Source organism: Mandrillus leucophaeus, unplaced genomic scaffold, assembly GCF_000951045.1.
Source record: "Mandrillus leucophaeus isolate KB7577 unplaced genomic scaffold, Mleu.le_1.0 Scaffold820, whole genome shotgun sequence".
Lineage (NCBI taxonomy): Eukaryota > Metazoa > Chordata > Mammalia > Primates > Cercopithecidae > Mandrillus > Mandrillus leucophaeus.
Genome location: NW_012108920.1, coordinates 172,952 through 186,006, shown reverse-complemented (window position 1 = coordinate 186,006; position 13,055 = coordinate 172,952). Strand labels below are relative to the sequence as shown.

The 13,055-nt window shown below is 49.8% G+C and overlaps 1 protein-coding gene across 3 annotated transcripts in view; it reads right to left on the bottom strand.

The window, feature by feature from the left end:
* Nucleotides 1-791: 791 nt before the first annotated feature.
* The window catches only part of SLC2A11 (solute carrier family 2 (facilitated glucose transporter), member 11), a 29,059-nt gene continuing 16,795 nt past the window's right edge, over nucleotides 792-13,055 (bottom strand). For 2 of the 3 annotated variants that reach the window (XM_011967966.1, XM_011967965.1), the window contains exons 4-12: nucleotides 10,100-10,224; nucleotides 8,862-8,991; nucleotides 8,164-8,312; nucleotides 3,647-3,834; nucleotides 3,424-3,534; nucleotides 2,466-2,567; nucleotides 2,315-2,390; nucleotides 1,912-2,039; nucleotides 799-1,682 (exon numbers count right to left, since the gene is read on the bottom strand). In XM_011967966.1, the coding sequence (XP_011823356.1) occupies nucleotides 1,482-1,682; nucleotides 1,912-2,039; nucleotides 2,315-2,390; nucleotides 2,466-2,567; nucleotides 3,424-3,534; nucleotides 3,647-3,834; nucleotides 8,164-8,312; nucleotides 8,862-8,991; nucleotides 10,100-10,224 (1,210 nt within the window). In that variant the 3' untranslated portion in view covers nucleotides 799-1,481. Of the gene's footprint in view, nucleotides 1,683-1,911; nucleotides 2,040-2,314; nucleotides 2,391-2,465; nucleotides 2,568-3,423; nucleotides 3,535-3,646; nucleotides 3,835-8,163; nucleotides 8,313-8,861; nucleotides 8,992-10,099; nucleotides 10,225-13,055 lie in introns of all 3 variants that reach the window. The other variant, XM_011967964.1, reaches the window with a different exon arrangement.

Here is a 13,055-nt window from a genome sequence, read left to right as displayed (position 1 = left end):
ACAGACTAAGACACAAAAGAAATAAAAACACATGTTTAGACAATGATTTGTGTAGGAACATTCACAGCAGTTTTATTCATGATGGCCAAGACTTAGAAACAGCCAAAATGTCCACTAACAGGTTGATGGATAAATAAATCATGGTCTAACCACAGAGGGGAATACTACTCAGCAATACAAAGGAGTCTCTCCTAATACGTGCAACATGCATGAATCCCAAAAACTGTACCTGAAGCCAAGCCAGACACAAATATGTACATACAGTATGGAATGACTTCAGATTCTGGAAAAAGGTAAATCTGACTAATTGAGGCAGAAAGCAGGTCAGTGGTTCCCTGGGGCTGGGGCTGGGGTGGGTTATTGATAGCAAAGGGGCATGAGGGTGCCTTGGGGCAGGGTAAACGTTCCATCTGGATTGCGGTGGTGGTTCACAAGTGTATACACTTCTCAAAACTCACCAAATACAGACTTAAAATGGATATATTTGATTATGTGTAAATCATACCTCAATAAAGTTGATTAAAAACATCAATTCCTCAGAAAATTCTGATCACTCCCCTCTCAGACTAGGTCAGTCCTCCTGGTATGCATATCCATACCCACTACAACCTGTATTTATTTTTTTTGAAACATGGTCTCCTTCTGCTGTCCAGGCTGGAGTGCAGTGGCTCAATTAGGATTCACTGCAGCCTTGACCTCCCAGGCTCAAGTGATCCTCCCATTTCAGCCTCCTGAGTAGCTGGGACCACAAGCATGTACCACCATACACAGCTTATTTTATTATTTTTTTATTTTTTGGTAGAAACAGGATCTTACTGTGTGGCCCAGGCTGGTCTCAAACTCTTAGTCTCAAAGCGATCCTCCTGCCTTGGCCTCCCAAAGTGCTGGGATTACAGGCATCCAGCCACTTTGCCTGGCCAACCTGTATTTTTCTTTCACTGCATTTCCTGAGTCTGTAATTATTACGTTTTAAAGAGATGAAGTCTCCCTCTGTCACCCGGCCTGGCATGCAGTGGTGTGATCGCAGTTTACTGCTACCTTGAACTCTTGGACTCAAGTGATCCTGCTGCCTCAGCCTCCTGAGTAGCTAGAGCTGTTAGCACATACCACCATGCCCAGCTCATTTTTTAATTTTTTTGTAGAGATAGAGGGTCTCACTATGTTACCCAGGCTGGTTTCAAACTCTGGCCTCAATTGATCCTCCCACCTTGGCCTCCCAAAGTGCTGGGATTACAGTCATGAGCTGCCACAACCAGCCTGTAATTATGTTGTTACTGATTTTCTGTCAGTTAATTACCTTTAGCCTGGAACACCACTCTCACCACTGATTGCTAAGCACCTGGAGCCATGTCTGCACACAACGGGTGCTCAATAAACACTCCTTAAACAAAGGAATGCAGGAGGGAGTGAGGACCAGGGCCCTGGCAGGAAGCAGAGGACAGGACAGCAGCTGGCTTTGGCCCCTGGTCACCCCTTTGGGACTAGAGTTCTGTCGACTGGATAACTTCCGGGCTCCTCCACGTGGGGCCCTGGGCCCGCCTCGGGAAGTTGAGTCTGTGTAATTCTTCGGAGATCTCTTGGAGGGTCTTGCCTTTGGTCTCAGGAAGGAACAGGCCAGTGTAGATGGCCCCACAGACACAGACACCAAGGAAAGGGACATAGAGAAAGTGGGACAAGGCCTCCTGCGGATTAAAAGAGACCCCAAGACCTGGTATGGCTCCATCAACCCCAAACGGAAGGCCCATGACAGGTTGTGAGGAGGGATTTGCCCCCCTCTTTGCTCCCCTAAGACCCCTCCCTTTCAGTCTCAGTCTCCCTGGATGGAAGCCTCCTGCTGGGGTTCTCAGCGGGAGGCTGAGATGACAGGGACACAGCCTAAGGCAGGGCCCCCAGCGGGAGGGGCGGGCCTACCATGATGAAGGGAAATCCCAGGCTGACCAAGAAGAGCATGATCCACATGAGCGCCCCGCAGACCATGCAGGCAGCGGGCCTGGCCATCTGGTCAAACAGCTCTGTGGCCAGGATCCCTGTCACCCCAGCTGGAAGGAGGGGCAGGGACAGGGGTCTGCTGGTCAGGGCTCCCTGCCTGCCTCTCCCCTACCCCAGCCCAGACATGGGAGTGGGAGCCCAGGCCCAGTCTGTATGGGGGACCCCTCAGGGCGCTCGTCCTGCCATTCCTTCCCAGAAGCCCCAGCATGAAGTGGTCTCTGAGGACCCGCAGGGGACATTGCATTCACACCACCACCGTGCACCCAGTCACCCATTACTCCTTCTATGTGATGACGGATGCCCAGAGCCCCTTAGGCCCACTCACCAGGGCCAATGCCAAAGCTGAGGATGGAGGCAAAGATGCAGGCCACGGCCAGGTAGAGTGTCCAGGGGAACGAGCTCTGCCATGGACGGGGCAGGGGTGAGGTGGAAGTTAGCCTGGCCTGGACCCTCCAGCCCTCATCCACCCCAGCTACCTGCAGGCACAGGGCCACAGTGAAGATGCTCCCCCAGCAGGCCATCAGGCTGTACCCACCGATGAGCAGCACGCGCCGACCCATCCTCTCGACTGCCACACACTTCAAAGGAAGAAAGCACAGACCCATGCACCCAGCCATGGTCCCTGAGGTGTGGGGCAGGCAATGGGAAGGGGTCTCCTGAGAAAGCTGGTGGTGGAGGTGGGGATAGTTTATTGCTTCAATGTGACTTTATTAATTTCCTAAAGGAACTTGGTCAATCAATCACCCAACTTCAGCCAGTTTCCGCATCTCAAAATGGTGCTGGAAGTGACCCGCAAACAACAGATGCTCTCTAACTCACTGCATTGATTGATTGATTGAGACAGGGTCTCACTGGTCCAGCCCAGGCTGGAGTGCAGTGGCATAATCTCGGTTTACTGCAGTCTCAACCTGCTAGGCTCAAGTGTTCCTCTCACCTCAGCCTCTCCAGTAGCTAGCACTACAGGCAAAGACCACCACACCCGGCTAATTTTTGTATTTTTTGTAGAGACGGGTTTCACCATATTGCCCAGGTTGGTCTCGAACTCCTGATCCCACCTCAGCACTATCGCCTGGGGTGGAGTGCAATGTCACCACCTCGGCTCACTGCAACCTCCACCTACCGGGTTCATGTGATTCTCCTGCCTCAGTCTCCCGAGTAGCTGGGATTACAGGTGCCCGCCACAATGTCCGGCTAATTTTTTGTATTTTTTAGTGGAGACGAGGTTTCACTATGTTGGCCAGGCTGGTCTCGAACTCCTGACCTCGTGATCCACCCGCCTCGGCCCGAAGTGCTGAGATTACAGGCGTGAGCCACTGCACTCGGCCCCTCACTACATTTTAACACCATAAGCTGGAGTGTAAACTGGTTTAATGCAGAGGACCTGGGGGTCCCTCCCCCAAGGGCTGGTGGAAGAAGGGCGCCCTCCAGACTCACACTAACAATCGCCATGAGCAGCTCGCAGCTCCCAGTCCCGATGGTGGCATACTGGACTTTCGCTTCTGGCACTCCTGCTTTCTGGAACACGGAGGAGGCGTAGGCGTACATCTGGGAGAGCATGGCTTTCAGGCCTGGGCTCCTTTCCACCTCCCATGGCTCCCAGCAGCCTGCAACACCAAGCCTCCAGGGCCCAGGGCGTGGGGCAGGGCAGGGGTCTCACCAAGTCATTCCCGCAGAGCTCCATGGCACTGCCCAGCACCACGAGGCTTGTCACCTGTCTCCTCAGGGCCCGATGCTGGAACAGCTCCCATGGGCGCCGGGCACGGCAGCCCTGGCAGGCAGCACGCTCCTCCTCCAGCTCCTCCAGCTCCCTTGCCAAGTCCCCTGAGCCCCGCAGTCGCCGTAGTGCTGAGCCAGGGAAGAGGGTACTGAGCTCCCCTTCCCCAAGCCCCTCTGTGGTCCCCCCACAGGGACCCTCTCCTCCATCACACCATTCCTTTCCTTCTTGGCTCACTCTCTGTCTCTGTGTCTGTCTGTGTGTGTGTGTGTGTCTCTCTCTGCCTCTGTCTCTCTCAATCTCTCTGTGTCTGTTTGCCTCCCTGGTCAGACGGAGATGATCTTCCTGGCCCTGACATTTCTCAGGGCTGTTGGGGTGTTGCTAGCGTGGATGAAAAAAGGCTTTAGAAAGAAACTCGGGGTTCTGTGGACATATCATGACTATTGCAGCACATTATCAAACTCAATTTTTCACCCCTCCCTGCACCCATGCTGCTTGCTGTGTGATTTTGCAGTTCCTCCCACTAAAGGGGCAAGTACCGCCTACATCCCTGCTCCTGGATCCGGGCTTGGCCAATAGGATGAGGCTGCAGTGAGGGCGTGCCATGTTCCAGCCTGAGCCTTAAGAGGCCTTGCTCACTTATACTTGCTCTTCTGCCACCATGAGAACATTCCAGGCTAGCCAGGAGGATGACAAGAGACATGGACAGCCATTGGCCAGGCGCAGTGGCTCAAGCCTGTAATCCCAGCACTTTGGGAGGCAGAGGCGGGCCTGAGGTCAGGAGTTCGAGACCAGCCTGGCCAACATGGTGAAACCCCATCTCTCCTAAAAATACAAAAATTAGCCAGGCGTGGTGGCAGGCGCCTGTAATCCCAGCTACTTACAAGGCTAAGGCAGGAGAATTGCTTGAACCCAGGAGGCAGAGGTTGCGGTGAGCCAAGATCATGCCATTGCACTCCAGCCTGGGGGACCAGAGTAAGACTCCGTCTCAAAAAAAAAAAAAAAAAAAAAGAGACATGGACAGCCAAAGGGGCCCAGATGAGCCACCCTCGCTGGGGCTGTTCTAGATCAGCCAATGCCCAGCTGAGCTGCAGTTGCAGGAATGACCAAGATCAGTAGAGATATCAGCCAGAACCATCCTAGATCAGCCCAGCCCAGAGGACCTAGAGGCTTAGGCTAAACAATTGCTTGTTTTGTTTGTTTGCTTACCACCGAGATGTTATGATTGTCTATTAGTCAGCAATAGAAAGCTGATCAATAAATTGGCACCAGGAGTGGGTGCTACCATAACAAAGACCTGTGAAATATGGTATTAGTTCAAAGACCAGGCAGAGGATGGCGATAAGGTTGAAGAAATGAAATGCTATGTTATATAGTGCAGTAACTTGGAAGAAAGAAAATGGGCTCAATGAACTTATGGACTTGAGCAAAGAAAACTCCAAATGTTGAAAGCATGAACTGGTTGCTGTTAAATGAGTATTCTAAGCTTGCTGTAAGACATGAAGAATTAGCTCAGAAAATAACTGGCCAGTTTGCAAACAGAATTCAGAGGCAACAAAATTTAATTAAATATAGCATATTTCAGAAACGCTGGGTTAGTTGAAAACAACAACAAAAATGTCTTCTCACCTCTATCCTCTCCAGCTAGCAAAAGAATCCCAAATTAAGTAAAAGCCTGTGAGCAAAGATCAAATCCGGAGCACCGCCAGGAAGCCATGGACTCATAGTAAAGATCAATCAAGCGTGTGGCTTAAAGCAGTGCCTCATAGACCCTCATAGCTAGAAAAGGGGGCATTTAGGAGGCTTGCAGGCGTTGCTTCAAGGTAGCCTGACATACCCTAAATAACAGCAATTAGGCCTTGGGAGAGAAGCCTCTCTCAAAAGTAATTGTGAGCGTGGTTTGTTGGCACATGAAAAAACCTCAAATACATAGAAAACTCACATCATTTTTGAGAAAGTTGTATTGGCAAAAAGCTCTGCTTTTTGACCAGGACAATTTGACCAGCTCTGCTTTTTGACCAGGACAATTTGAAATATAAAGACTTCTGTGCCCCAACTTTTCTTTTTTTTTTTTTTTTTTTTGAGATGGAGTCTCGCTCTGTCACCAGGCTGGAGTGCAGTGTGCAGTGGCACCATCTTGGCTCACTGCAACCTCCACCTCTCAGGTTCAAGCGATTCTCCTGCCTCAGCCTCCCTAGTAATTGGGACTACAGGCGCATGCCACTATGCCCAGCTCATTTTTGTATTTTTAGTAGAGATGGGGTTTCACCATGTTGGCCAGGCTGGTCTCGATCTTTTGACCTCGTGATCCGCCCGCCTTGGCCTCCCTGGTATTACAGGTATGAGCCACGGCGCCCAGCCTGCCCCAACTCTCTGTAGACAGGAAACAAGCTGAGAAATTTGCTCAACCATCAAAAGCAGCACACTGTGCAATGCCCTCTTCAGAAGGAATCAAGGAAGGTGATAGAAAAGGAAAAACATCTCAGAGGGCAGACGCAAGAAGCATGGAGAGCCATGCATAGTGGTGTGTGCCTAGAGTCCCAGCTACTCAGGATGCTGAGGCAGGAGGATCGCTTGGGCCCAGGAGCTCTGGGTTGTGGTACGCTAGGCAGATCAGGTGTCTACACTAAGTTCAGCATCAATATAGTGACGTCCCAGGAGCAGGGACCACCAGGCTGCCTAAGGAGAAATGCACTGGCCCAGGCTGGAAATGGGACAGTTCAAAACTCCTGTGCTAGCTGGATACAATGGCTCATGCCTATAATCCAAGCACTTTGGGAGGCCAAGGAGGATGGATCACTTGAGCTCAGGAGTTTGAGACCTGCCCAGGCAAAAGGTGAAACTCCATCTTTACAAAAAATACAATAATAAAAAAAAAATTAGCCAAGCATGGTGGCACGGGCCAGTAGTCCTAGCTACTCAGGAGGCTGAGGTGGGAGAATTGCTTGGGCCTGGGAGGCGGAGCTTGCAGTGAGCTGAGATCACACCACTCCAGCCTGGGCCACAGAGTAAGACCCTGTTCCAAACAAAACCAAAAAACCAAAACAAAAACGAAGAAAACTTCCATGCTGATCAACAATGGGGTCATGCCTATGAATAGCCACAGTACTCCAGCCTGGAGAAGCGAGAACTTGTCTCTAAAAATTAAAGAAAAAAAAAAGAAAAAAAAAAGAACCATGGCCTGGGGTGCCCTTCCTAGGGGGCAGGGGACAGAGCCGGAACTTGAACAAAGAATACTCCCTACCCCCAAGGCAGGGGACATGGCCGTATTTTTCTAGGGGCACTTCAGAATTGTTATAGATTAGTGACTGCTCCATGCCTGCCTTGCTTCCTCGTTTTTGAAATGAGAGCTTTAATTCCGGTTACCTCATCTTACTTTTCACCATTGCATGCTGAGTGTGGGAAGGGAGGAAGACTTATCTTTCTAGATCCTAGGTTTCTGGATCAAGAAAAGGCCCATATAGACTTAATGTGGTGTAAGATCTGGGACTTCAAGCCTGATGCCATGATTGGATGAGACTCTGGGGGATCCTGGGATGGGACTGAACACATTTTGCACAGAGGAGAGACATAAGTAATAATTGTGGCCATGGTGACAGAGAAGAGTACACTAATGGGCTCTGGTCTTCACCCCTCCTTAAATCCACACCCCTTGCGATAGGAGAGGATATGCCATCAATTTTCCCATCCCTTGACTTGGGATTTGGCAGCATGACTGACTCCCTTTGGCCAATGGAATGTTAATAGCATGAGGGGACCAAAGGTTTGGAAAGCACTTATTTGCAACTGGATTTGCTTTCTTGTTTCTCTGCCATCATCATACTATTCCTAGGCTAACCCGTTGGTACCAAAAGTGAGAGGACAGAAAGTGCAGCAAAGCTGAATGACTCCAGTCCAGACCAGCCCAGACCGGCCAAGCCACAGCTGAACCTCACCGCTGCCCCCGTCCCCCGCCCCATGCTGTGAGGTAGCCCAGCTGAGATCAGCAGAGCTGCGCAGCCAGCCAGGCAAGCAAATGAATAAAAGATGCAGTAAATAATTGTTGCTTTAAACCAGAAACGTGGCAGTTGTTCCTTAGGCATTCTTATTGTAGCCATAGTTGACTGATAAGATGACCATCACCCAGTTGGCATTGGGTAGGTGAGGTCTTGCACAGGTGTTTGACCGTGTGTGTGTGTGTGTGTGTGTGTGTGTGTGTGTGTGTGTGTGTTTCTCCACACCACTCTGGAGTTCTTGAATAACAGTGGCTATGTCTGATCCATTTTGCTGCCTGGCAGTTTGGACAGCCACTTGATAAGAGTTCTGACTGAAGGCAGGTATGGGCAGATCATGAAACTGAGACACAAAGAGAGGGATAGCTTTTCCTTGATAAATGAAACCTATGAAATGGGGACCCATATACTCTGAGGAGATGCACCCCTTGGTCAAGGCAGTCTGGGAGCCCAAGGACAGAGACTCACCTGCCAGGCAGGCCTCGGTGTCTCCACAGTCAATGAGGAGGTAGCGTGGGCTTTCGGGGAGCAGAGGCAGGGAGGCGAGCTGCAGCACCCCGGGCACCAGGCAGCTGGCCAGCAGCAGAGGCCAGGCCTGAGGGTCACCTAGAAGCTCCCTAAGGGGGCAGAGGAGAGGCCAGGCCAGATTCCTCTTTGCCAGAGTCCTACCACCCTGCTCTCCTGCCCACCTGCACACCTCCCTGCAGAGGGTCTGCAATTGCCCCGTGCCTCTTCCTATCCAAGTCTGGGTCTGAACATCAAGATCCCTCCCACCCAGGCTGGGACCAAGAGAGGACAGGGACACTGCCCCACCTCATCCCTAGCAACTCCCCTTCCCAAGAGTCCAGGCTCTGCGTTCTCCTCTTTTTTCTGGAATGACTGGAACAGGTTTCTCTTTGAAAGCCCAAATCTTTACCCTCTCCTCTGTCAAGACCTGTTCTTTGCTCCCTGACCTGGAGAAGATAGGATAAGGTGATTCACATTGCAGTATGTTGACTGATACCCATTTTGTGAATTGGCAGCAGAGATGTGGATAGAGGATTCGATGCCTTCATGCAAAGCAACAATGCTTTAATCTACTAGTGGGTAGGGGAGACATTTAGGTGAAGAAAGGTTTTTACTGGTATCTCCGAAATACTGAATGCATGTGGGGGAGGGGTGCTTACCTGAGTCCGACCACCTGTCCCATCACGATCCCCAGAGCGGTAAAGATGGCTGAGCTCATGGCCACAGCTCCTCGGAGCTCCTTAGGGGCGCTCTCCCCCAGGTACATGGGCTGGATATTCATGCTCACGCCTGGACGTGTGCACAGCAGAGGCACATCAGCCACCGGCTGGGACTTCCCTCCATGACATCGGCCTGTCTTCCCTGCCCCACTCAGCACTGTCCAGCCACTCAACTGGATCCTGGCACTGAGGGCTGATCCCTCACCCCCCACACTCTGAGGGGTTCTGCTTCACCTGCTGAAGGGCCAACAGGATCCCAACTCCACTCCTCAGAACTTCTGAGAGAGGGCTTTCCCAGATCCGCTCCCATCCTGGTCCCTGGCCACAGTCCCACATGTTCGTGGGAACTTCCTAGGTCCCATCACTGGGACCTGAGTGAAGGGCTCTAAGGAAGCTGTGTTGGAGCCCTTAAAAGCCCAGGTGGATGTGCTCAAAATTCTGCTCTCTCACATGAAAAGCCCAACAAACCGAGGAGTACGTAACAGGCCATTCTGCTTCTGAGGGAAGATCAGAAAACTCATCCTATATCCTTTTATACTTTGGCTGCCAGGAAGCTCATGGCTTACAGTGTTACTCAAACATGGGACCTCTGTTAGTGTTAGTTTGCAGGTGTTTATTCCCCCACCCCTACACAACTTTTCCATTGTTCTGTACCTACTTTAAATATCTAGTCATATGAGTCTTTTAAGATAAACTATATTTCATCCTTTTGTGACAAAGGTAGGCATAAACAAAAAATAAATAAATGAGGCTGGGTGCGGTGGCTCACGCCTGTAATCCCAGCACTTTGGGAGGCTGAGGCAGGCGGATCACAAGGTCAGGAGATCAAGACCATCCTGGCTAACACAGTGAAACCCCGTCTCTACTAAAAATACAAAAAATTAGCCAGGCATGGTGGTGGGAGCCTGTAGTCCCAGCTACTCAGGAGGCTGAGGCAGGAGAATGGCATGAACCCAGGAGGCAGAGCTTGCAGTGAGCCGAGATGGCGCCACTGCACTCCAGCCTGGGCGACAGAGTGAGACTCTATCTCAAAAAAATAAAATTAAACAAACAAACAAACAAATAAATAAATAAATAAATAAAGGGAGGAAATGAGGGAAGAAATGAAATAAAAGAAATTAATGAATTTATGAATAAATAGGCATAGAGAGGTAGGACGAGAAGCCCCCACCCCATACCTGCACTGACTCCCACAAGCAGTCTTCCCAGCATGATCATCTCAAAGGAGCCTGCTTTGCGGCTGAATCCAAACAGAATCGCTGCCAACACCACAAAGATGTTATTCACCAGGAGGGACTTCTTCCTTGGGGGAAGTGAAACACACAGAAAGAGAGGCTGTGGTTCAGTCCAGAGGGACCATCCTTGGGGACCACTCTTTGCAACTCTAACAAGCCCTGATCACACACACACATATGTGTGTGTATTTGTGTTTCAAAGAGTCTAAACTGCATGAACGGAAATGACCATTATACCTAGGCTCACCTATGGTATGCCTTCAGGTGAATATTCCCACTCCCCTCCCCCGCCATGCACCCCAATTACTCTCCCTTCAGCCTACAGCAAAGCTTGAAATAACAGAATTTATGTGGTATGGCCTTCCCCCTTCAGATTAAGTACTGTTCTCCCCAAACTTTTTGAAAATGAAGGGACTGGCCAGGGGTGGTGGTTTATGCCTATAATTCCAGCACCTTGGGAGGCTGAGGTGGGAGGACTGCTTGAGCCCAGGAGTTTGGTTTTTTTTTGTTTTTTGGTTTTTTTTGAGACAAAGTCTTGCTGTGTTACCCAGGCTAGAATGTAGTGGTGCAATCTTGGCTCACTGCAACCTCCATCTCCCAGGTTCAAGCTATTCTTGTGCCTCAGCCTCCAGAGTGGCTGGGATTACCAGCGCATGCCACCACATCCAGCTAATTTTTGTATTTTTAGTAGAGATGGGGTTTTTCCCTGTTGGCCAGGCAGGTCTCAAACTCCTGACCTCAGGTGACCCACCTGCCTTGGCCTCCCAGAGTGCTGGAATTACAGGCGTGAGCCACAGCGCCCAGCCAAGACCCTGAATTTAAATCCTGACTCTGTCATTCATTAGTTCATGACCTCAAGTATGCCATTAACTACTTTGAGTCCTGGTAACCTTGCTGTCAAATGAGATGAGAGTTCCTACACTTATAGGTCTGTTGGAACACATAATTTTTAAAATACATGTAAAAATTGGGCTGGGCATGGTGGCTCATGCTTTTAATCCCAACACTTTGGGATGTCAAAGTGGGCAGATCACCTGATCCCAGGAGACCAGCCAGGGCAACGTGATGAAACTCCATCTCTACAAAAAATACAAAAAAATTAGGCTGGGCACGATGGCTCACGTGTGTCATCCCAGCACTTTGGGAGGTCAAGGCAGGCAGATCACCTGACGTCAGGAGTTCGAGACCAGCCTGACCAACATGGAGAAACTCCATCTCTACTAAAAAAAATACAGAATTAGCCAGGCGTGGTGGCACATGCCTATAATCCCAGCTACTCAAGGCTGAGGCAGGAGAATTGCTTGAACCTGAGAGGTGGAGGTTGTGGTGAGCCGAGGTTGCACCATTGCACTCCAGCCTGCGCAACAAGAGTGAAACTCCATTTCAAAAAAATATATATATATTAGCTGGGCATGATGGCGCACGCCTGTAATTTCAGCTACTCAAGAGGCTGAGGTGGGAGGATTGCTGGAGTCCAAGAGTACGAGGCTGCAGTGAACCATGATCACGCCACTGCACTCCAGCCTCGATGAGAGAGTGAGACTGTCTCAACAACAACAGTGAAGGTACTAATATGTAATTTATCAGATTCAATACAACTCCAGGGAGGAAGAACAGGGACTTTAGAGTGAAGGAATGGACGCATAGATAGTCAAGTGGAGTTTCCTTATATTTTCCTCCATGTATTACAGAGTCGCTTCTCACAACTCAGAATGGCTGTATGTCTCAATGCCTTGATCAATGGGACAGACACCAATCCAAGGAGGGGCCATTGGAAATGTCACCTGTTCTGTCATGATGAAGCATTAGCTTTGGCTCCTAATACTGAGCTCAGAAGTGCTGTCATACAGATCACCCAGGAGAGCTCACTGTGATGATATAGCTCACTGTACTGAGAGGGAAACCGAAGACCAGAAGTGGCCAGTGTTCTGCTCAAAGTGACCAACACATTGGTGATAAAATATGAGCCAAAGCCTGTGTGTCTTGTGTCTAGAGAATCAAAAATGACGGTAGATTATAACAAACTTGATCTAGTGGTAACTCCAACTGTAACTAATAATTATAATTACAATGATAGACATTTTCCTCACTGGAATTAATAAATCCATTAATAATAATTAAGTACTTCAATCTGGTGAGTGCACTTTGCTCCATTTAAATACACAGACATTGCCAAAAACACTTAGCATTCACCTTGCAGGAAGAGTCATATACCTCCACTGACCTGCCTTAAGTATATAGCAGCAGCCGGGTGCAGCAGCTCATGCCTATAATCCCAGCATTTTGTGAGGCTGAGGTGGGCAGATCATGAGGTCAGAAGTTTGAGACCAGCCTGGCCAACATGGTGAAACCCCATCTCTACCAAAAATACAAAAAGTAGCCAGGCTTGGTGGCATGCGCCTGTTATCCCAGCTACTCAGGAGGCTGAGGCAGGAGAATTGCTTGAACCGGGAGGCGGAGGTTGCAGTGAGCTGAGATCGCACCACTGTACTCTAGCCTGGGTGACAGAACGAGACCCTGTCTCAAAAAAAATAATAAATTAAAAAAAAGGATATAGCAGCTGTCCATCTGTGGGCGACAGTCCATTCCACAGGGACCTGTGCATCCCACAGGACATGCTGCTGTCCCACTATTTTGATGAGTTCATACAGAAAGGACCTGGAGAAGAGGAAGCAGCAAGTGCACTAGATGTCTTGGTAAGGTACACTGTGACAAAGAGTAGAAGATTAAAAACGAGACAGGGGGCTGCCACTCCAACGAAGTTCCTGAGGTCTAGAGGACTAAGAGGTGGCAGCGTATTTTCTCCAAAGTGCATGACAAATTGCTGCACCATAGTCCCCTTCCTCTAAGGAGGAGGGACAAGCCTCTGAGAGCTCCTTTTTTTTTTTTTTTTTTTTTT